The 23,655-nt window shown below is 48.7% G+C and overlaps 1 protein-coding gene across 4 annotated transcripts in view; it reads right to left on the bottom strand.

Moving 5' to 3' along the window:
* Positions 1–6,952: 6,952 nt before the first annotated feature.
* Positions 6,953–23,655, bottom strand: part of ANXA6 (annexin A6) — a 46,598-nt gene continuing 29,895 nt past the window's right edge. For 3 of the 4 annotated variants that reach the window (XM_033096167.1, XM_033096168.1, XM_033096171.1), the window contains 11 exons: positions 22,553–22,647; positions 21,784–21,897; positions 20,029–20,119; positions 19,145–19,224; positions 17,855–17,908; positions 12,681–12,698; positions 11,802–11,895; positions 10,527–10,622; positions 9,942–10,000; positions 8,474–8,596; positions 6,953–7,347 (listed from right to left, as the gene is read on the bottom strand). In XM_033096167.1, coding sequence (XP_032952058.1) covers positions 7,288–7,347; positions 8,474–8,596; positions 9,942–10,000; positions 10,527–10,622; positions 11,802–11,895; positions 12,681–12,698; positions 17,855–17,908; positions 19,145–19,224; positions 20,029–20,119; positions 21,784–21,897; positions 22,553–22,647 — 884 coding nt within the window. In that variant the 3' untranslated portion in view covers positions 6,953–7,287. The remainder of the gene's footprint in view (positions 7,348–8,473; positions 8,597–9,941; positions 10,001–10,526; positions 10,623–11,801; positions 11,896–12,680; positions 12,699–17,854; positions 17,909–19,144; positions 19,225–20,028; positions 20,120–21,783; positions 21,898–22,552; positions 22,648–23,655) is intronic. The other variant, XM_033096170.1, reaches the window with a different exon arrangement.

Below are 23,655 nucleotides of genomic sequence, written 5' to 3' on the forward strand. Positions count from 1 at the left end.
TCTGGAACAAAGCTTAGAGATTATCTGAACGCCACCACCCCACCCACCCACCCACCCCTGCTGGACAGAAGAGGAAACTAGGGCCTTGGGAGGCAGAGGCGTGTATCCCCAGGGTCAGGCAGTGTTGTTGACAATCTAGCATCACAATCCAGGCTTCCTGACCCCCTGCTGCCTGCTGCCCTTTTCTCTCTTCCTCAAATATCTACCACTTCTGTTTTTGCTCGGGGTCTCCAACCCCTCCTCTACACTCAGACTCTCTTGGACAGCGCCCAAGGTCAAAGGACAGGACTCAATCTGTGAGCCTGGATCTACACCTGCCAGATGACAGAGGCCAAAGCCAACAGGAGGCTGGGTCATGCTAGAGAGGAAGGAGCAGTGTCTGATGATGTGGCTTGACCTCAGAAAGGAAGCCTGGTCACCGGGGGAATTTCCCCGAGTGAGGTCTCATGTCTATGCAAATATTGTATTGCAATTAATCTGGACCCCAGGATAGGAGAAGGGCGAGGGGAGAGAGGACACTGGGAGGGAGAAGAAAGTGAGGAAGGCAAGGAATAGGGTCTGAACCTCTCAGGGTACCAGACATTTGTGCCAGGCGCCTTGTATGGAAGCTCATTTTGTCTCTGAAACATCCTCCTAAGTAGGAAAGTTGGGAGTCTGAAGCCAGTGAAGGGAGGGTACATGTGCCCAAGAGAATGCCACATCTTCCGACCCCAAGGGGAGACCAGGCCCCAGGAGGAGGCGATGATGATGGGTTTGGTGCTGCTGCTGACAAGTATGACAGTAATTAGGCTTGAGGCTGAGAAGTTTCATTTTAGGTTTCCATCTCACTCACCAGGGAGTTTTATCTTGGGAACAGCTAAAAGGCACCGCATGGGGAGGTAGTGACCTTGACGCCCTTTGGGCAAATCCCAGTGCGCAGAATGGTAGAGGGTATGGCAGCTGGGGCTGTTAACCCTTTCACCACGAGCTTCTAGAACATTCCTGGAGAAGTGAACGGAATGGGAACAATACTTTTGAAAGAAAATCTCTCTCTCTTGCCTCTTCACATTTCACTTACCTTGAGCCTCACTACCACCCAAAAGCTTTCCCCAGAGATCCCGCTCCCTTCCAAGGCTGATCCGACTTACTGCCTGGTTCTCCAGGGAGCTGGTCTGTCCTCCCCAGAGCAGGTCAGCAAGATGGACCGGAGCTCAGGTCAGGACAGTTAGGCCCACAGTCTGTCCTCGCAGAACCTGGCTGTTTCTCCTCCTATCAAAGAAAGTACACAAGAGCAGGCAGGCCGCTGATTCTGGAGTTGTGTGCTGCACAGAAGGCTGTGTGCCAAGAAAAGTGTGAGTGTATTTGTGCCCCAGAGAGTCTGAAAAGCAAATTTGGGTACTTGTGAGAGGCGTTTCCTGTCTGGTCAGTAGCGCACTGACACCAGTGTCTGTATTTCTGTTTGTTATCAGCAGTTTATTTGTGGGCCTAATCATTTTATTTTTCTCTATGTGGCCAACACTGTGTGTTTCTGATTCTGGGTGTACAGAATGTACGTCCCTGTGGGTATGGCTGGCAGTGATTTGGAATCCTGTGTCTGATAAGCAGTATTATGGCTCTGAGTGGATAACAGATATGTGGGAGAGTGGGAATGGAGATAGCTGGCCCACCACAGGCTTAGGATCTCTATGTCTATCCCCCACTGTCCCTGCTCAGTCAGGCCCTCCCGTCCCTGCCCATGGCTATCTCCAAGTGGAGGTCCAAGGCCATCTCAGTGGGTTAGCCACCATGGGGGCTCTGGCTGCAGCTGGCAGTACAGTAGGCAGATGGTGGAAGTTGAGAGGAAGGGGTAGGGCCATGCCACAGAAGGAAATGTATGTTCTGGAAACTGCTGCAACAGCTGGGCCCCAGGGCAGGGCTCATTCCTAGATGGCTCTGGTTTAGGGCTTCCTCAGTCTGTACCTGTTTGAGAGGGCAGTGGGACGGCCTGCACCTGGGGCCTTTGGCTTCACATCCTGTCTTCAAAAGCACTTCCTGCATCTGGGTTCCCAGGTAATGACTCCTGGCTTTACCTCTGCCTCCCTCTCTCTTGGGGATAGCAGGTTGGGGTAGTTCCCTTGGTTTCTTGCTCCACCCCCATGTCTTTCTTCTCTTTTCTCCATCTCTGCTTCCTTCGCTCTAGCTCAGGTCCTACTCCCTCCACATCCAGGGATTAACGGTAAGCCTGTCCAATAGTCTCCCAGCCACGGTGCTGGTCTCCTCCTCCATGATGGACCCCAGAAGTGTCTTTCTAAAGGACATCGCTAATCATGCTACTCTCAATCCTAGCATATTCTGAGGCTGGCCAGGGCCTGGAGGCAAAGTCTACACACCAGCCTGGACTCTCCGTGACCTTCCCAGATGGTGTCCTCACGCTGAGTGTGGGGCCAAAGGCCCAAGGAGCACTTTCCATTGCCTCTACTTCCACCTTTGAGCCCTTGTTCAAGCTGTTGCCTCTGTCTGGCACTCCCTCCTGCTTTCAATATCTTTTACTGTTGAAAGCATATCTACCCATCTTTCAAGGTGCCTTACACATGCTCCTATCCAGGGAGCCGCTCTAAGGCTTCTCTGTGGTTAACCTGTGGCCTCTGCACTTCTTACCACTGACGACCATGTGCTTGGTTGAATTTTTCTAATGATCTTAGCTCTCTAAGCGTTAGAGGCCCAGTGTAGGAACTCAGGAGTCATCAGAGGCTGTTTTGAGAGACTCCGCCACCCCTCAGTCTTTCTCCTCTATGAAATGGAATCAAGCCTATTTATTAATAACAAAGAGCTGGTATTTACTGAGTCCTTCCTATATCCTGAACAGTGACATACATGCATTGCCTTATTGTCTTCACAACAACCCTGTGAGGTAGACCTCTTTGTCATTCCCATTTTTTTTTTTTTTTAAGATTTTATTGGGGAAGGGGAACAGGACTTTATTGGGGAAGAGTGTGTACTTCCAAGCCTTTTTTCCAAGTCAAGTTGTTGTCCTTTCAGTCTTAGTTGCAGGGGGCGCAGCCCACCATCCCTTGCGGGAGTCCAACCAGCAACCCTGTGGTTGAGAGGACGCGCTCCAACCAACTGAGCCATCTGGGAGCTCAGCGGCAGCTCAGCTCAAGGTGCCGTGTTCAATCTTAGTTGCAGGAGGCACTGCCCAGCATGCCTTGTGGGACTCGAGGAGTTGAACCGGCAACCTTATGGTTGAGAGCCCGTGCTCCAACCAACTGAGCCATCCGGGAGGCAGCTCAGCTCAAGGTGCCGTGTTCAATCTTAGTTGCAGGGGGTAGAGCCCACCATCCTTTGCAGGATTCAAGGAATCAAACTGGCAACCTTGTGGTTGAGAGCCCACTGGCCCATTGGGAATCGAATCGGCAGCCTTCGGAGTTAGGAGCATGGCGCTCTAACCACCTGAGCCACCGGGCCGGCCCCTCATTCCCATTTGACAGATGAGAAAATCTAGGCATAGAGCCCAAGTGACTTATCCACTTCTAAGTGGCAGTCCTGCCTATCTCCGTAGATCTAACCACTGAGCGAGAGCTCAATTATACAGCTAGAATTTCCCACTTGCCTAACTCCAACCATCAAGTGAAGAAGTCTGCTTAGGGAAACCTGAGGTCTGAGGGGAGTGGAGAGGTGTGTCAGAACGCCAGTTTACCGCTTCTGGGTTCTGAAATTCGGGTTGGGCAACTTGACACTTCTCCCTCTCATTCTCAGCTCAGTTTGGCTTTCGCCAACAAGAGAAAGAGGACCTGTCAGCAGAGAGAGCAGAGCAGAGCAGAAGTCAGGAAACTCGGGTGCTAGCCCCAGATCTAACCCTTACTAATGTGGTCACATTCCTGCTCTCTGGGCCTCAATCTCCAAACTTATGAAACAAGAGGTTTGGTTTGGATGATCTCTACTCCCTCTTGTGTCAGAGCTCAGTCCATCTATTAGCTTCAGACAATTTTTCAATTGTTTTTCAATTCACCACTTGGACCCTCAGTGTCCTCACTGGAATGAGGTGATCTCCCCTGCACTATTGTGAAGGAAGGAATGGCTGTGGAGAAACTTCTCCTGTGGGATACTCTGGTGGTGACTCATTGCTCTCAACAAAGCTGGGGCACAGTAAATATCAAGGGGTTTCAAATAGCCAGCAGTTCCCACACTGCTTCTCCAATGGCAGGAAATGTGACAGTGGTAATTCCCAAACAGATGCTCTCTGTTCGGTCAAAAGGGCTACCCCCTCCCAGCCAGCCACTTCCTTTAGACATTTCCTTGTGGCCCCAAAGACCATTGGGTTGGCAGATCCCAGTCCAGAGCTTCTGAAAAGAGTTTGCCCTGAGTGGAAAATGCATTTCTCAAGGCCGGCGGGGGGAAGGGTGAGGGGGGGAGCAGTGAGGAGCCACCAGATAACTCTGGGTTGAAGCCTCCCCTCAGAGGGCAAGAATGACGAAAGGAGAACATTCAGGGCATTTACAAAAGCACTGAACCTGTAGCGTTCCAGCTCTGTTGGCTGCTAAATTACTGTGACACCTGGCCAGTTGCTTCCTTTCTGTAGAAGTGACAGTTGTGTTTCTGTAAGTAAGAGAAGGAGGTGAGAATTTCTGAGGACCTCCGCCACACTTAGAACATTTGTAACCATCCTCCTTTTCTCCCACTTTGAGACAGCCGCGGTTTGGGCTTCTGCTTTCTCTTTCCTTTTAGTTTTAATTTAGCCCCCACATCTCTCCCTTGAACTTTGGCCACAGAAGTGCTGGGTGGGAGGGACACTCAACTGGAAGCTTTAAAAGATTAGGCAAGACGTTCTAACTTTTTATATCATCAGTAGCTAGCATGGCACGGCACATCAGAGACATTCAGTAAGGATAAGTTGCAAGAATGAATGAATGAGTGAACGAGGTGCCTTGAATTCCATGGCTACTCCCTCCTGTGCCAGAGCTCCAAGAAAAAAAATGTGGTTTGTTCTGCAGGCACCGAGGTCTTAGCATATTGTTGCAAGAGCTTCCCAACTGGTCACCCTCCCTTCCTACGTTTTTCTTAAATGCATGGCTAGATGCACACCTTCCCCACCCAAGAAAGGCTCCCCCTGGGTTATAAGATAAAATCCTGACATACAGAGTCCTCTATAATGGCTTGCAAACTCCCATTTCTAATCTCATCTTCCTCACCTCACAAACCCTGAGGGTCCTCCTGCTACTACTGACCAGTCCCAGAAGGCAACCCACCTTCACTGAAAATTAAACGAAAACTCCATGTCAAGAGATTAGAACAGTGTCTTACACATCACAAGTGCTCCGTTTGAGCTACCCTCATTCCCGTTGTCTAGGAATTCTAGAAATTCCTGGTTTCTCCACTCGTGCGTCCCCCTTGGCCTCATGGGCCCTCCCAACTTCTGTTCCCTCAGATTCCATCGCTCTTTCCTTTCCACTCTCAGCCTATATGTTCCCTCGGTATGTATTTTAAAGGACATTTCATATTTGTCTTTGGATACCTCTGTGATCTATCGCTGACTTCTTGAAACCAAAGCTCAGAAAACATCTTGGGATCCACGTCTCAGCTCCTACAATGGGGCCCGGCTCAGGGCAGGTGGTGCTAACAGATGACACCAAGACAAGTAGGCCCTGCTCTGCATTTCCGTGTGTCATCTCACTTACCCCACAAGGGCTACGAGATAAGTAGAACGGGGGGGCCCTGTTTTATCGATAAGGGAACTAAGGCTCAGAGATGACATGCTCACAAGCCAGTTAATGGCAAAGGTCTGTCTCCCCGGCTCTTAACTATTTTGTTAATTTATATTTTGGCAATAGTTAAATTAAATTGGGAAAATACCCCCAACAGCTCAGCTGGCTCTCATGGGGTTTGGACTCACAGCCTGGTGGAAGGAAGTGGAGAAGACCTAAGAAGGTAAATTATCTTACTTTCAGACTCATTTTGTCAGAGATGAAGAGAGCGCTCTTCAAAACTGTGGGGTCCAACCCCACACTGTAAAAACGAAGAAAGTGCGGCCTAATGAGAGTGACGGCTCATCTGAGGTCACACACTGAGGGAGGGACAACACCAGACCCAGCAAGCTCCCAACCACCCATGGTCCCTGCACAGCTACAATAAACACACAGTGAACTGCCAGGATAGGTCAGGCCGGCCAGGAGAGGGAGCAGGATCCCTCTAGCCAGCAGGCACCATCACACCATGACTGCTGGACAACTTTAGATCCAAGTCTCGGAGTAGAAGCAGAGCCGGGGGAAGGAAGGCAGAGAAACTGCAGTCAATTCTACTGCTTATCAGTGATCTTCACACAGCGGAAACTTTCCACAGGCCTCCCCAGATCACGATTGCATCTGCTGCCCTTGAAGAATTCAAAAGAGGAAGTTTGGGGTTCGGTTGTAATGGATGAAGGGCACGCAGAGAAGCATCCAGGGAGCAGAGGGAGCAAAGGGGGCCCCAGAACCAGAGCTCAGACTCTACTATGGGATTCCCAGGTAACAGTAGGAAGACAGAACTCACTCCTGGGCAGGATTATCAACTGCACGCTCTAATGAGAACAATCTAAGCTGCAGGTTCTTGGTCAGAAACACAGATCCTCACTGGAAATGTGTTTGTGTGTCTCTTTTTACTTAAAGAGAGAAGTGTAAAGGGAATGATTTGGAGGCACATCCTAGAATGTCAATGTTAGAAGAGAAAGCCAAAATCTTTTTGCCCAATTATCTCATTTTGTAGATAAGAACATAGAGACTTTGGAAGGGAAAGAGACTGGCCCAAGGTCAGAAAGCAAGTGTGTGGCCATTGCAAATTTGAACCCAGGTATCCGGACTCCTGGTTCAGTGCTCTAGCACCACCTGGATGGAGGTGAGTGGCGCAATGGTGGGAGGATTGTCAGTTGGCCCGAAGACATTTATTCCTCCCTCCCCTCCCGCAAAACACTCAACTGGCTCCCGCCACCACACCCCACCATTCAAAACACACACATCACTCATTTCACAAACAGAGGCTCAGTATGTTTTGGGATTTGATAAAGCCCAAACCAGGGCAGGGGCTGTGACAAAGGACAGAAGGGCTGAAGAGGGAGATGAGGAGTGAAGGTGGACGGAATCTATGGCTGTGGTTCTCCAGCCACTCAGATGTGAGTGACCACGCCGGGCGCTCAGTGGCCTGTGGGAGAGGGAAACTTTCCTAAACCCCATTTGATGACAAGAGCCCACCCTTACCCCCCTACCCCTACTCCTGCCCCTTCCTTAGTCTTTGGAGCTGGAGCAATCAGGCTTGGTCACGGCGGCTGGTGCTGAGGACCATTTCTCGGCCGAGGTGGTCCTAATCCTCGCCACCACAGATAGCCAGCAAGGCCTTCATGAAGTCTCCAGAGGTGTCACCCTGGCAGGGGCAGAGGGAAAGCAGAGTGAGTGAATACAATCCTGACGGCCTCAGTGTCTCCTGCTCCCCGCTGCCCATTTTCCAGGAATAGTCTGTGCATCTACAACGATGTGTATGTGTATTATACCCTTTTCCACACAAATGGACACAGACCATTCACACTATTCTGGACCATACTTTTTCGACTTAGAGAAGATCTGAAACCATAGAGCCTCCCGATGCCTTTTCATGGCTGTATTGTGTTCCACCATGTGGGTGTACCATCATGTATTTAACCCGTTCTACATGGAGGGCTTTCACTCTTTTGCTACTATAAACAATGCTGGCAGAAATATTCTCTTACATGCCTTTGGGAACATGTGTGGTACGTCGTCTATAGGATAAATTCCCACACAAAGAAATACCAAGTCTAAAGTGTACGCATTTAAAAGTTTGAATTCCCCAAACTACCCTTTAAAGATATGCTGTCTCCCTATTCGGTCTGTGCGAGACTGCCTGTGAGATTTCCCACAGTCTGGTCAACTAAGCACGGTATCGAACCTTAAGAGCTTGACCAGTCTCAAAGATAAAAAAATAAAAAAATAAAAAATAAATAAAATGGCTCTATAAGTAAAAAAGTCAGCTATCAAAGATCACGTATTACATATATATATGAAATACCCAGGAAGGCAAAGCTATACAGACAGAAAGTCACTTGATGGTTGCCTAGGGCTCAGGGTGGAAATAAATAAACAGATAAAAGGACCTTCGTGAGGTGATAGAAATGTTTTCAACTAGATTGTGGCGATAGATGCACAACTCACTACTAAAACATTTCTAAATTATACCCTTAAACAGGGGAATTTGATGGTGTGTTAAATTATACCTCAGTGAAAGTTTTTTAAAAGCCAAAAAGAAAATGGGCTCTTGTTTTATTTGGAAATCTTTCATTATAAACCTTTGATCCGTCTGGAATCAATTTGGGTATAAACAATGAGGCAGGTCTCCTTTCATTCAGCAACACCCTGGCTGTTCTAAGAGGTAGTAGCTCACTGAGAAAACGACAGTGGGACTCTTACTTTGAATCTTACGTTCAGGGCTCTGACCTTCACCTCCTTCCCCACTGACCCCTAACCCCTCCTCTCACCTCAATGGCTTGGTGGAGAGACTTGTCGTATTTCTCAATGAACTCCCGCCGGATGTTGAACAGATCGATCTCACTCCGGGAGACCATGATTCTCGTGAGGGTCTTCTCATCCGTGCCAGCACCCTGACGGAGCCGGGACAGAGGGAGACACAGGGCAGGAGAAGAAACAGGGCCAAGTCAGGCAAGGACTCCTGGATGTCCATCTGCCTTCTCCCTTTTCCCTCCAAAACCAGGGTGGGATATTCTGTCTCTGCCTTCCATTAACAGTCCTGACTCAAACACCCCCCCCGCCCCCCCCTGCCTAGGACTGGTCAGACAGGCAAAAACCTATATGAGTTGACAAGGATGCTCCCCTCCCCCCCCCATTTCATGTCCACCTGGAACCGTACAATGTGACCCAATTTGGAAATGGGGTCTTAGTTGAGGTCATACTAGATTAGGATGGGCCCTACATCCAACAACTGGTGTCCGATACGAAGAGGATACAAGGACAGACACACAAGAAGACCACGTGATGATAAAGGCAGAGACTGGAGGGATGATGAATTTACAAGCCAGGAAACATCAGGATTCCTGGAAACCACCAGAAGCTAGGAGAGGCATGGGCGAGCTTCTCCCTCAGAGCCTCCAGAAGTAACCACTCCTGCCAACACCTTCACTTAGGACTTCTGGCCTCTAGAACTCTGAGAGAATAAATTTCTGCGGTCACTCAATTTGTGGTAATTTGTTACAGCAAACCTGGTTAACTAATATAGGGCACAAGGGGCAGGCAAGGGACACAGTATGTGGACAGCTAGGGCCCACCTCTGTCCCCAGGAAGCTCGGAACATCCGCTTAGGAGTCAGAGCTGGCACATGCTGAGCACCCAGTAAATTGCTGTCATGTTTGGGGAATGCAGGCTGAGAGGGGTCTCAGGCTCACTCCCACCAAGCAGCTGGGACTCCACTCGGTGGGCTGAGAGGGAGGCCAGCGCGGCCTGGGTTTTCAGGAAGCCGGGGCCAGCATCAGAGCTGAGCACTTGCTACCTTTTGTAATAGGAGGCATTGTGTCACCTGCTAGACTGTGAGCTCCAAGAGGTCAGAGACTGTGTTGTACCCAGTCCTGTGTCTCCAAAGCAAGATTCTCAATCTTGGCCTTTGGAGCCGGATTATTCTTTGTCGTGGGGATCTGTCCTGGGCATTGTAGCCTGTTGGCAGCATCCCTGATTTCTACCCACTGGATGCCAGCAGCAACACTCCCCACGCTGTGACAACCAAAATGCACCTGAACATTGCCAAATGTTCCCGGGGGGCAAAGTCACCCCTTGCTGAGAACTACAATCCTAGAGCCAGACACAGGGCAGAGGCTGATCAACATCACATAGGGACACAGCTGTCACAAATCCTGTTATGGGGGATGCCCACCTCTGTGTTCATGGGCAGGGGGAAGTACCGGAAAGGGAAAGGAACAAATGAACACATTTTCTTACCTTCATGGACTTGTAAAGTTTGTCGGCAAAGAAGAGAGGCTTGTTCTTGACACTTTGAACTAGTAGGAAGAGGAGAGGGAAGCAGGGAACATGGTCAGAGGTGGTACGCCCAGACTCTGGGCTCGGCTTTCTTCTCCCACCTCCTCTCCCCTCAGCCTGGGCCTGCAGGTCATTGCCAACCCCAGGGTCAAACTCAGGGCCTGACACCTTCACTCCCCCGTCCAGATGTCCGTATCGCCTCCTCTTGCTCATCCCTAGACCTGGCTCTCACTGGGTGGCAGCTCACTTCCTGCTAAGGTGCTTATAGCTAAGTGGAGTTTAGTAGGTGACTCAAAGGAAAGAAACCTCTCCTGAACCCAAGGTACAGAACCTCAAGGTACAGAGCATCAGAATTACTGGAGAACAAGTCCTCATGTTACCCCACAAATCACACATTGGCAGGAGGACCCCTGGAGCTGATAAGTGGCCCTACTGATTTTCCAGTACTAGTAGCTTAGGAGGCTGCCACGGCTACTTGTCTAGGGAATCAGTGGCCCCAGCCCTTGCTTTTGACCTCCAGCCCCTTCCCTTGGTCCCACCAGTTACCAATGGCCACAAATGCGTCCTTGACATCCCCAGACATCTCCTTCTTAATGGTGTGTTCCACGTCATAGTTGGTCATCTTGATGAACTCCTGGAATACTGGCCCCCAGAGAAGCCCCGGAATTGTAGAGTGAGCTTCGGCTCAGAGGGAGAGGGGGGAACACCCCTCCGTCACCCACTAGCTGTGCCTGGGCAAGTGGAAAGGGACAGCAGGTATGGCTGCGCCCAGGCCTAAGTGCACTGGGCACGCTCGTTGTGGGAGGGAAGTTCTGACCTCAGGCTGTCTGGAGCTCAGAGCCAAATCTGTGTCAAGCCAGACACTGCCCCAGGGCCTCAAACAAGTTCTAGAAACCCGGGCTGGGCTTGTAGAAGAGCATGGGTCCTAGTCACGGCTCTGTCCCGAGCTCATGGAGTGACTTTGGGAGAACCTTTCCCTTTTCCTAGGCCTCCCCTTCCTCCTGTGTCAACTTGGGATAGAGGTTAATATAAGTAATCATAATGGTAACAGTGAGGAAGTTGCTATGTGCCAGGTACTGTGCTAAATGCTTTTTGTGTATTATCCTTTTTGTATCCTCACAATAATCATGTGAGATAGAATTAAAATCCCAGTTTATAGCTAAGGGAATTAAGACACAGATATTTAGTAACTTGCCCAAGACCAGAGGGCTGGTAAGTGGGAAATTTGAATCAAGGCAGTCCAATTCTCAAGTTCATTCTTTTAGCCACTATGCTAAAGCACCTTACATATTTTATTGAAAAGTACCAGGCAAATGCACGTTAAAATGTAAAGGTCTTAGTGAAAGGGCACTTCGTGACCACCTAATGTCAGGGCCACAGCATACAGGTGTGCCCTGTGCATGTGGCAGTCTGTGGCTCAAAGACGTCCATGTGGTTCTTGTGCCATCACCACCCTTCATTGCCTTGCTCCTTGCAGACATCACCAATGGATCATGACACAGAACCTTTGAATCCTTCTCAACACAGCATTGCAGGCAGCCATTCCCAATCCATTGGGTTGGCCTTGGAGGTGAAAGCTACCTGCCATGCCTTACCCCAAGCACCCTGCCTGCTTCCCTAAGGAGATGAAGGGAGTTGGCCCGAGGCTGAATGACACATTAGTGCCAGGGCTCCTTGAGCCTCCATCACTACCTATTCCTTTGCTAGGATAAGGAGTGGGTGGGTGGGCAATTGGCTCCTCTTGTCACCGAGACCTGAGAGGTTCTCGTCAGATTTGGGGATCTTCCTGCTGAATTGGGAAGGGAAGGTATCCGGTCTCACCTCTCCGGAGGTGCGGATAGCTACGTGTACACAGGATCGTCATGAAACGCGTCTCCAGGGAAGTTTTGTCTCCACTGGATGTGTCTGCTATTTCCTGCAAAACCCAGGTCCGGGCAAGGATTTGGGAGGGAAGACACAAGAAAGCCTTGGTTATTGTTCACGTTCATGTCTTTGACTAGGCTGAGAGCAGTTAGAAGCTGGGCTAACCCAGCCACCCAAGGAGGCTGACGTTGGCCGTTCTTCCTTCCTCGGCCTTTCCATCCCTCTCCAGTTCCCAGGGATGCTGTAGACTGACAGAGGGGCTGAGCACTGGGCATGGAGACTCAGAATTCTCTTTCCATCCTTAAATTCCTCTGAAAGCCCCTTTGGGGAAGCATGTCTGTGCACAGGGGCAAGGAAAAATGGTCGAGACAGTGTTTCCCCAAGTGTCACAAATGGCAAACATATTTGAACACACCACATGTATACGTTTCCACAATGACCTTCTAGCCGGCTACTAGTTCTATTTACATTGATATTAAATTTCCCTTATATATTCCCTTATAATTTCCTTGAAATAATAACTCATTTCAGGTTCAAAAAAAAAAAGAGTCTATGTAAAGAAAAACATTCATAGCTTGTGGTGCGTAGCACGATCATGTGGGAAGTGAGTGGTTAAAGTTTGGGAAACACTTGCCTGCCCCATTTTTTTTTTTTTTTTTTTTTTTTTTGCCCACAAGGGTTCTTACGAGGCCCTAAAGAAGAGAGAGAGAGAGCAGCTGCGGGGCAAACCCCCAAATCACTGCCAGAATCTGCCCCACTCAGCCCCACCCAGAGGCACAGCCAGAATCAGACTTTACTGAGAGGTCTTAAAATCCACACAAAGACCATGACACTCACCAAGATCTCAGCAGCCACCTGAGAGCAGGGAGGAGAGAGAGGAGGGAGAGAGGGGAAGGAAAGAGTCAGAGGAGGCCCAGAGAGGGTGGCTCTGGGGGCCCTGGAGTCCAGGAGGGGGGTGCCTGGCTCAGGGTGGCAGGGGTCCCAAGAAGCCCTGAGGAGACTTGGGACCACAGCGGGAGCAGGGAGGAGGAAAAAAACACCTTTCCTTGACCTTTAGGCTGGAGCTTAAAATGGGGATAGGTCTGGGAATTAATTACCTATAAAAATGTCCAGCTGAGGGGTAAGGGAGGACAAAAAGAACAGGGTACTCTAGCCACTGTCACACCTGGCAACCTAGGGGGACTCCAGACCTAGTGAGCTCATTGCGAAAGCCACTGAGAAGTCAGAATGCGAGACCTGCAGTTCCCTAACCTTCACCACATTCAGTTGGAGGGTCACTGGGAGACCTGTCATTTTACTCCCTCAAATGACAGACCAGACAGGAGAACTGAGGCCTGGGCAGGAGGGCACTTTTAGGAGGCACACAAATAATTAGGGAGGAACATGCCAGCTGTTCAGTCATTTTACAAGGGTCAATTTAAATCACTGCCTTATGCCCAGCACAAAATTCTATTGGTCGGACATGATTTTGTTAGGCAAGTACTGTGGCTTGGAGTGTATAGGGACAACATATAGCCAGCCTTATATGCCCCAGACTGAGTTTTGCCTTTGCCTGTGTCCCCAATACTCTGCCAACCACTTTAATCTATTGGAAGGACCAAAACCATCCTCTTCATAAACTCTCCAACAGTTTTATGCTTTAGAAGTCTTTTATTTTACAAACTGGAAATGTCTTATCAAAATTTAAAATGCACATGCCGTTTGATCAAGCAATCATGTAGTTAGGAATTTGCCTTACAGATATTCTGGCAGAAAAGTACTCTGAGATATAATGCAAGAGTGTTCACTGCAGCATTCTTTGCAACAGAGAAAACCTGGAAACGGTTAAGTCAACTTGTTAAACAGTCTGTCTATAGTTCATTCGATAATGGAAATCCACGTAGTTATGAAAAAGAATGAGACTGGTCTGCAGTGCTGATAAGGAGACTTTCTATTTAAATTAAGCAAAACAGTAAAATATAACATTTCGTGCATAAGAGTGTTCTTTTTATCTAGAAAGAAAAGATAAAAAGGAGCACACTCTCCTACGTACTGACTGGGAAGTCACGTAGAGGGATAGTCAAGATACTGTTGACAGCGGTGACCTTCAAGAAGGACTGTGGGGGAAAGCTTTCCGTCTTATTTTTCCTGAAATTTTGTGTTCACATTTTCTCAACATGCAAATATGTTATTTTTATTTTGTACTGTAATGTCAAATAGGAGTGATGAGGGCTACTAGGATTATGGGATGCTTCTGCTTTGTATTGATACTTTTCTATATTAAAAACAACCCAGTTGAACCTCGAGGACATTATGTTAAGTGAACTAAGTCAGTTACAAATGGACAAATACTGTATGATTGCGATTACATGAGGTCAAATTCACAGAGACAGGAAGTAGAATGGTGGTTGTCAGGGCCTGGGGAGAGGGACATGGGCAGTTATTATTTAATGGGGACAGAACTTCAGTTTTACGAGATGAAAAGAGTTCAGCGGATGCATGGTGGTGATGGTTACACAACAGTGTGAATGTACTTAATGTCACTGAACTGTATACTTAATAATGGTCAAGATGGTAAAGTTTATTATATGTTATATTTTTATGATATGTTATGTGCACTTTACCACAATTTAAAAAAAGTTATGCTAAATAATGCCATATATATATGTGTGTGTGTGTATATATATATATATATATATATATATATATATATATATAATTTTTTTTTTTTTTAAGAGGGAGATGTTTTAAAAAATTAAACAAAAAAGAACATAAAGTGCCAAACATTCTCCACTTATTTGGGTCAGAGATCTCCAGATATATATATTTTGTCAGAGTATCTTTAAGACAATAATATTTGTAATATGAAAAATGCAGGGGTTACTAAAATAATTGTCTAGATATCCAAAACAAAAACTTTTCCTTATTAGCCTAGTTACTTCATGAAAAAATTAATCTGGGCAGTTCCCCCATAAGTTAAAGACAGTTATCACATGACCCTGCAATTCCACTCCAAGATAGATACCCAAGAGAAATGAAAATATCCATGCCAACAAAAACTTGTATACAAATATTTATAGCAAGCACCATTATTCGTAACAGCTCCAAAGTGGAAACAACCCAAATGTCTATTAGCTGATGAACTGATTTTTAAAAAGTTATATATCCATACAATGAAATATTATTTGCCAATGCAAAGCAATGAAGGAATATATATGCTATAATATGGATGAATTTTGAAAATATAAATGTTATATTAAGTTAAAGAAAATAGTCATAGAATGCCACATATTACATGATTCCATTTATATGAAATGTCCAGAACAGACAAATCTACAGAGACAAAAAATAGACTAGTGGTTTTTTTGGGGGTCGGGGGGTTGGGAGGAAATGAGGAGTAAGTACAATATGTACAAGTTTTCTTTTTGGGGTGATGAAATGTTCTAAAGTTGATTGTGGTGATGGTTGCGCAAGTCTGTGAAGACACTAAAAACCACTGAAGTGTATACTTTAAATGGGTCAATATATGGTATATGAATTATATTTCAATATAGCTGTTGTATTAAAAAATAATAACCTGGGGATTGAATTATCTAAAACTGGCCACAATTTTTCATTTCACTCTAGGCCCATAATTAGATTACCTATATTATTTATTGCTCAAACTGGAACACTGAGAGTGCAAGGGAAGCTATTAGCAATTACTGTGGGGCAACAGGTGAACACCGGACATATGTCACTGTTCGTAACAGACCCAGACTTCCAAGAGCTTGAGGGTGTTCTAGACGCCCATGGAGAGAGTATGGGAAGAGGATGTATAAAACAAGCAGACACTGCCAAGCACTAATGTGCATTTAGGGAGGGAACTTGGCTCTATCAAATGCTTTCAATTTTCGTATATATTTTCCTCCAGCATTCCCATTTTGCCTCTAGAAATTGATTCCAATGGAAAAATCACGCATGTGGTTCCTAGGACGAGGGCTGGTTAAACAAAGTTTCGTAGATTCTTAAATGACATAGTATAGTCATTAAATGATGTTGATTTTTTAAAAACGATATAACAGCATTCACAGAATATTAATTTTAACTGATATAAATCAGGAATCCATTTTTATGTATACATAAAAAGACAATTAGAATGATACCTTCCAAAAATATTAACAATGGTTATTACTAGTAGGCTCTAGTAGGATTTTTTTTTTTTTTGCTTGTTTCTATTTTCTAGTTTCTACAAAAGAATACGTATTACTTTTGAAACAAAATATTTCCAGTTATAAGAAAATAAGCCGACAACTAAGATCAGAGTCTAGCATCTCTGAACCTGGAGAGGCAGCTGAGTTGGGCCGGGGCTCTGGCTCCCTTGCTTGTTTCCAACCCGGGTTCTCTCTCCCCACTTCTCTCCTGCACAGCTGGGCCAGTGAGGTCCACTACTACCCTCTGCTGGCCTCACAGGTAGCACAGCCTCATAGGTAGATGCAGGAACCAGGCAGAAGCATGAATTTGGGGTGAGCTTCAGGGAGGAAGTCAGGTTCAAAGACCGTCAACAGCACAGAGGGGCTGCTCATAGCAGTATTTAAATATGGGCTGAATGAGTGAATGACCTGTGGCCTCAGCAAGCCACTCTAGGGGCCTTGGTTCCCAGGCTAGCCTCCATAAACATGTGCATAATGCAGCAGGACGACCTTAATTGAGTGGAACCCTGTAGCTTCTGACAGCTGTATTCCAAACCAGGGGCTGTACAACTGGACACCAGCAGCCACCTGGTTTGGAAGCTGCAGGGGAATGACCATACTGGGTCCTATATTAAATGGTATTAAGTGTAGGCTTTGGAGTCAGGCAGGCCTGGGTTCAAATAATACCATGGCCACTTAGAAATTGTACCCGTGGAGAGGTAAGGAGATTCATTTTTCTCCAGCAAGAAAAAGGGGGCATCTTAAAGTATAAAATGGTCTTAGCATCATGCTCAATACGTAGTCCACATTCTAATAGTTTCATAATTGTCAGGTTACAGTTAAGGATCCTTCTAGCTCAGATGCTGCTGCAACATTCCACACCTGTTGGTGGAACTGGGAACAGAGATGGTGCCCTGACTCCCAATCCATCAGAGATCTTTTCAACCCAACTATAAAAGAAAGGGGCTGGATCCGCAGGCTCTAGTATCTATGCCCAGGCCCTGGACCTAGAGCTCTGGGGGCTGGGGAAGGGTCAGGCAGAAGAGACAGACACCTGGATCTGGGCCGGGCCAGAAGGTGCTGGGAGCAAGCCACAGGCGAACGGGGATAGTATGGATGGCCTCGGCAGGGTCTACCCAGCCATAGGGACCCTTAGTGGATTTGGGGTTATCCAGCCTCTATGAGAAGCCACCTCCAGACCTCAAGTTCCCCAGCCTTAGGAACAGGCAGAAGCAGCGCAGCCAAGAGACCCTCGAGGACACCGTTCCCCTTATTCATTCCACAACAAATACGTATTGAGTTCTAACCACATGCTATTTTGGACGCATCAGTGAGCAAAATAAAGATCCCAGCCCTTCATGAATCCACTTTCTAGGTTCTGCTAGGATGCTCCCTTCAACTTCGGTCCTATTTCATAGATAATAAACTGAGACCCAAAGCACTCGGGTCCCCTTTCCAGCAAGCTCCCAGACCTGCTCCCTGTGGGTCAGTTCCACCTGGGCCACTGATTTGGTTTGTCTTTTAGAAGTCATTCACCTTCTCTGGGCTCCGTTTTCACACTGTAACATGAGGAGTTTGACCCGGCAACCTGTAAGTCCCTTTTAGCTCCGAAGGTCTGGGGCTCGGCCTACTCTTCAACCAGGAAATGCCGGGAAGACCAGCACCACACTCCCCACCATCAGTCTGAAAGCTGTGAAAACTCTGAGTCTCACTTCTGAGAGTGGAGACGTGCAAGTGAGTGGCCCAGAGTCTAAGTGTCTGCCAATCAAACTAGCCACACCCCTGCCAGGAGCCTTCCCCACCCTAGACAGCCAGGGCCTGGCATGGACAGCCATTAGCTGGAGCTGCCGGGGGTCTCACCTTGGCATCTTCCCGGGCCTTGTCCTGGTCTTCTCCTCCTTCCTCACGGTTCCCCTGCAGCAGGACCAGTGAGAAAGGTTAGTCCCCAGACGTCCACCCTTTCTGTCCCTCAGTAGCCACAGGATCTAGCTCAGCCACTCTGCCTCTCTGAGCCTTTTTCCTCAGCTCTAACATGGGGACAATACTCCTGCCTTCATAGGGCAGGCTGTCGTGAGCAGTAAATGTGAATGTTTGGAAGGCACTTAGCCCAAGGCCAAAATCAGACACAGTGAGCTTGCATCAGGACCTGGCACCTGGGTTGCAAGAATTCAAGAGATGGTGACAGAAACTCCAGGGTATAGCACAGGGAAAGGTCATCCACATGGCTTGTCCTGTCAGCTCAGAGCCCAAAAAGACAGGCTGAGAGCCATCAGGGAGGGCTGCCCAGAGAAGGTGGCACCAAGCCAGCTTTGCAAAGTGAACAACGCAGAAGGCATTGCATGAGGCAGTAATTGCCTCAGTGATGAGACTAAGTAGACAAGTGGGGAAGACACCCTTCTCTTCATCAAGAGTGGGCCCCTAGGGTGGCCGGTTGGCTCAGTTGGTTAGAGCACAGTGCTCATAACACCAAGGTTGCCGGTTCGATTCCCACATGGGCCAGTGAGCTGTGCCCTCCACAAGATTGAAAACAACGACTTGACTTGGAGCCGATGGGTCCTGGAAAAACACACTGTTCCCCAATAAAAATAAGCAATTAAAAATTAAAGAGTGGGCCCCTGAGCCGGCCTGGTGGCTCAGGTGGTTGGAGCTCTGTGCTCCTAACTCCAAAGGCTGCTGGTTCGATTCCCCCATGGGACAGTGGGCTCTCAACCACCAGGTTGCTGGTTCAACTCCTCGAGTCCCGCAAGGGATGGTGGGCTCTGTCCCCTGCAACTAAGATTGAACACGGCACCTTGAGCTGAGCTGCCTCCTGGATGGCTTAGTTGGTTGGAGTGCATCCTCTCAACCACAAGGTTGCCGGTTCGAGTCCCGCAACAGATGGTGGGCAGCGCCCCCTGCAACTAGCAACGACAACTGGACCTGGAGCTGAGCTGTGCCCTTCACAACTAAGACTGAAAAGGACAACACCTTGACTTGGAAAAAAGCCCTGGAAGTACACACTGTTCCCCAATAAAATCCTGTTCCTCTTCCCCAATAAAAAAAAAAAAAAAAAAGAGTGGGCCCCTAACTCCTGCTCTTCCACAGAGCAACCATTCCCTTCTCCTGGGGCCCCAGAGGGCCAAGCAAACCTGGAGCCATGAGTTCACCCACCGTGGCCAGAGAGATGAGGATCCTCTTGAAGTGGCCGGATGTGTCTGAGCTCAGAGCATCCTCCAGAGACTTGTGATAGTCTGAGACAGAGAAATGGGATGTGGGCAGCTGCTGGTCAAGGAGATTGGAGGGGGACCTAGAGGCTCAGACTTGAGCCAGAGTAGTGTTGGCAGGGGTGGTGGGGATGAAGGACTTTGTAGTTCGTCCTTGTGGGCATCCAGCCATCTTGACATTGACACGTCCGTTGGTCCATCACCTCCCTCTGCTCCTGTCCTGATTGAGGTCTCATCACACCTTGCCTCCCATTTAATTGCCTCCCTGTCTTCATTCCCTCTTCTACCTTCCCACCTGCATGACAGTTGCTGGGCCCATAAGCACAGCTCTGACCAGGTCACTCCCCTGCTCAAAAATTCTATCATTTTAATGCTGTTTATAAGGGGAAAAGTTTAAAGATTTTTGACTGGTACTCAAGGTTCTTCAAAATACTATGACGGCACTTGTGAAAAAATGATCAACAATTTCAAGATGGCAATGGCATAACATGCACCCAAGCACGGGCCTTCTGAACAAGGGGCCCCATGCGGCTGCACAGGCTGCCCACCCACGAAGCTGTCCTCCCTCTCCCGTGGCCTGGATGCCCTCTCCCCTCATCTGCAGCCAAACTCTCTTCGACCTCCAGGCCTTTGTCTGGCTGGGACTCTCTGTCTGGGGCACGCTTTCCCTGGAAACAGGGCTGGGCACACCCAAGGGGCTTATCAAAGACTTGTGGCCGAAACAAGGTAAAGCTGTGGACAGAGCTGTGGGCGAGGTTGGAAGCTGGGGGACCTGGCTCTTCTCACCCCCACCTCCCGGTGGTGCTGGGCCCCAGGCCTTCCCACACTCACCTTCCTTGTAGGCCTCGTTGATGGCCTGGATTTCAGCGTTGGTCCGAGTAGCTAGGATTTCGATGAGAGCCTTTTCATCTGTGCCAGCTCCCTAGAACGTCAAGGCAAAGAGGATCTGAACCATCTCCCATGCAGAGGCCCGAGGGGCCCAGACCAAGGAGACAGCTACTCCAAGAAACCAACCGGGAAGCGAATGCTCAGGCCACCAAGTCTTCCTGGATTTTTTGCTCACACCCAGACATGGCACCCTTGACATGCCAACTGTCAAGATTTCTAGAACTTCCCAAGAGAATCGCTTTGGACCAAAAATTAAAAAGAATATATGGCAGACGGGTATGTGCCTGTGAAAATGCATATATGCGTACATACACATGTTGAAATATAAATATTTACATGTAGGTACACAAAAAGCATAGAGGACATGCATCATGCTATCAGGGACTGTGGTCTCTTGGTGAGTGAGGGATCACAGATGATTTCTATTTTCTTCTTTTTTGCTTTGTGTATATTTTCTCAGGTTGAACACATTTTCTCAGATTTTGTCAGAAGAGGAAAAGGTTGGTGCTTTAAGGAAAAAACATACTACCTTTGTGTATATTTAGATGTGAGGAGTGATACATAGACTGATTTGGGGAGCCTGCTACTCAAAGGTCCCCATTTTAGGGGAGAGGAGAGAGGCGGACAATACTGACTGATTTATTGACTAGTAGATTCAAATACCTGTTAAACACCTGTAATGTACCAGTTATTGTACAAGTTGCTGGGGCTGTGACGATAAAAACAGGGAAGTCATATTCCTTATCCTGGGAGGTTACTGCCCAGTGGTCAGCTGGTCCCCGTGTTCTTTGCCCTGATTGAGACAGAGATCTTTAATCTCAGCTGGTGAGTGGCGAGGACATTATCCTCAGAGTGAAGAGGATAAGGCTAGGCTCCAGAGACCCGGGGTCCAGCCCCCCCTTCTCCTAATACTGTGTTTTTAAGTCATTCATTTTTTTGTCTAGGAATTTTAAAAGGTAATCTCAATTTGCTTTGCCCAGGGAATGTCTGTTCTCCTCTGAAACCTTCAAGGGTCAAAAGCCCTTGCAGTTGTCAAATCAGGCTCTAGAGCTCTGCTACTTCATAGCATTGTGACCTTGACCAAGTAACTTAACCTCTGAGCCTCAGTTTTCTCATCTGTAAAATGGGGATAAAACAAAGGCCTTGCCTCATGGGTTGATGAGACAAGTCGCTGAGTTCATACACTTAGCCCAGGATAGGTTACCAGATGCTCTCACTAAACAAGAGCAGCCCCTGGTATAATTGGTGCCTTGGGTAGCAAAGCAGCTCCAGCAATAGCTGGGTCAGGACATAACGCCCTTTCTTTCTAGTCAGGTCTGCAGAGTTAACTGTGCCTTTCACAGCTGTGATCTCATGACCCACCCCCATGTTTGAAGGGTGGGGATGATTGAAGGCGCAGAGGCTTAGAAAGTATAAGTGGCCCAACACAGGAGAATGAGCCAAGATAGGGGTGAGACAAGAGTCCATATAACATTGTTTGAGTCCCTGGATTCAGCCATGTCTGAAACCAGACCGAGTCCTGTACTTCCCAGGTGTAGGAGCCAACATTACGCTTTTGTGTTCATGGCAGTTCGAATTGGGTGTGGGAGGGGCTCTACTAAGGAGTTACAGCCCACCCCCCTGGGCTTTGAGAAATACCTGTGTGCCCCCCAGCACTCATATAGACTGAACCCCATCCGTTTCGTGCCCATATGGTACCTCCATGGCCTTCTTCAGCTGCTTGGCGTCATAATGGGCCGGTGGCATCATGAGCCCCAGAATCAGCCTCTGCAGGTCTCCGGAGAGCTCGGACTTCAGGTCCGCCATCAAGTCCTGCAAAGGGCAGAGCCAGGTCACACCAACATCAGCACCTGCCCACCCATGATTCAGGGCAGGGAGGAGATATGAGGTGAGGAAATGGGCTGCACGTGAATGCAGGGGATTGCGGGGCCGGTGTCTGCTTTGCTGACGTTGGGTCTGCTGCTCAGAGGAAGCCAGAGAGGGTGGGAAGAAACCCACCAGGATACCCGCGCTCTCCTTGGAGGCGGCACACAGGGAAGGAAGGGGGGCAGCATCACCCCCATCCTGGGGGAAATCTGCCAGCCGAACCTATAGGCCACTGAGCCACAATGATGACCGACCCTCGGCCTTGGGGCCCTGAAGCCTCGCTGTGCAGAGGGAACTGTGGGAAGCCCCAAGCCACATGAAAACAACTCGTATCCCCGCTCGTGCCGCAAGCTGAGCCTCCCGCTTCTCCGAGCCATTCACACACATGTGGCTGATCACAAGGCACGGGGGCAATGGAGAGAATGCAGCTGCAGGCAGCCCAAACCCAGTGCTGGAGACGTTCTCCGAACATGTGACCACATGGAGTCCCACCGCCATGAAGACCCAGGGGCCCCACCGAGCAGAGCTGGCTATGACAGGCCGAGCTCCCTCAGCAGAGGAGGGTGGATGTGGGGCCCAGGGCCCAGGCTGAGGCCCTTACCCGGCCGAAGTGAGACTTGAAAGTTTGCCGGATCTGCTGCCGCTGGGCGTTGCTGCGGTGCGTGATGATGTCGATGATGGCATCCTCGTCAGTTCCTGAGTCATCAAAGCCACACGGCTCAGAGGCAGGCCTGTGGCCAGGCTTCCCCCGTGCCCCCCACTGATGGGCCCTATCAATCTTTGTCAGGGTAGAAGCCTCGCTAGGCAGCCACGTGCTCCCCAGTGCTTGCAGGAGCCCTGCCTCGGGCCCAAGCCACTGACTTCCCCTGAAACCCTTCCTGCACTTCCGTCGTGTTATTGGTTAAGGAAAAAGACCCCTGGAGGAGCAGAGAGCACTGGGTTGAGATTCAGGGCCACTGAGTTCTAGTCCTGGCTTTGGCAATGGCTGAGCAAATCCTGTTCCCTTTCCGGGACTCAATTTCCACACCTGTAACACGAAGAGGCTGGAGTGGTTCCTAAGGGATCCTTCCAACCTGACAATCAAAAGTCCCGTTTGGCACCTTATGTCCTTTCTCTTCAGCTCCCTGAAAGCTGGACCCCAAGCCCCTCGAACCACAGCAGGTTAACTCTGGAAGGCATCAGGATATCACTTCCTACCTCTCAGATTAATGCCGTTAACCTCAGACCTGGCATAGGACCCTATCTTTCAAAAGCATTTTTACACCGGTCATCTTACAGTCCTAGATATGCTCAGTAGATACAATCATTCCCTAGATAAATGAAAATGAGGCCCAGACAATAGAGGACTTAACTCAAGGCCCCAGGGAGGTGCTGTTGGACAGATGGGAGAAGAAAGGGCCATCCATCGCATAGGTAGTTCTTCCCACTGGTGCCAAGTGGAGGCCTGGAAGGGGGTGGCCAGCAGGGGGCGCGCCCATCAGAGAATTGGGACTCCTGGATTACAGGATCCACATGTCTTATTTTACACATGGGGAAATTGAGACTCAGAAGGGTTGAAGGACTTGACCAAAGTTACACAGTGAGTCGGTGGCAAAGCCAGGGCAAGAACCCAGGCCTTTTGAACCAGTACTTTCCTCTACAGCAGAATACTGCTAAGGGGCTGGGGACACCTTGGTCTCTGGGAAGGCCTTGGCCAAGCTCCTC

This window comes from Rhinolophus ferrumequinum, chromosome 24 (genome assembly GCF_004115265.2).
Source record: "Rhinolophus ferrumequinum isolate MPI-CBG mRhiFer1 chromosome 24, mRhiFer1_v1.p, whole genome shotgun sequence".
NCBI lineage: Eukaryota > Metazoa > Chordata > Mammalia > Chiroptera > Rhinolophidae > Rhinolophus > Rhinolophus ferrumequinum.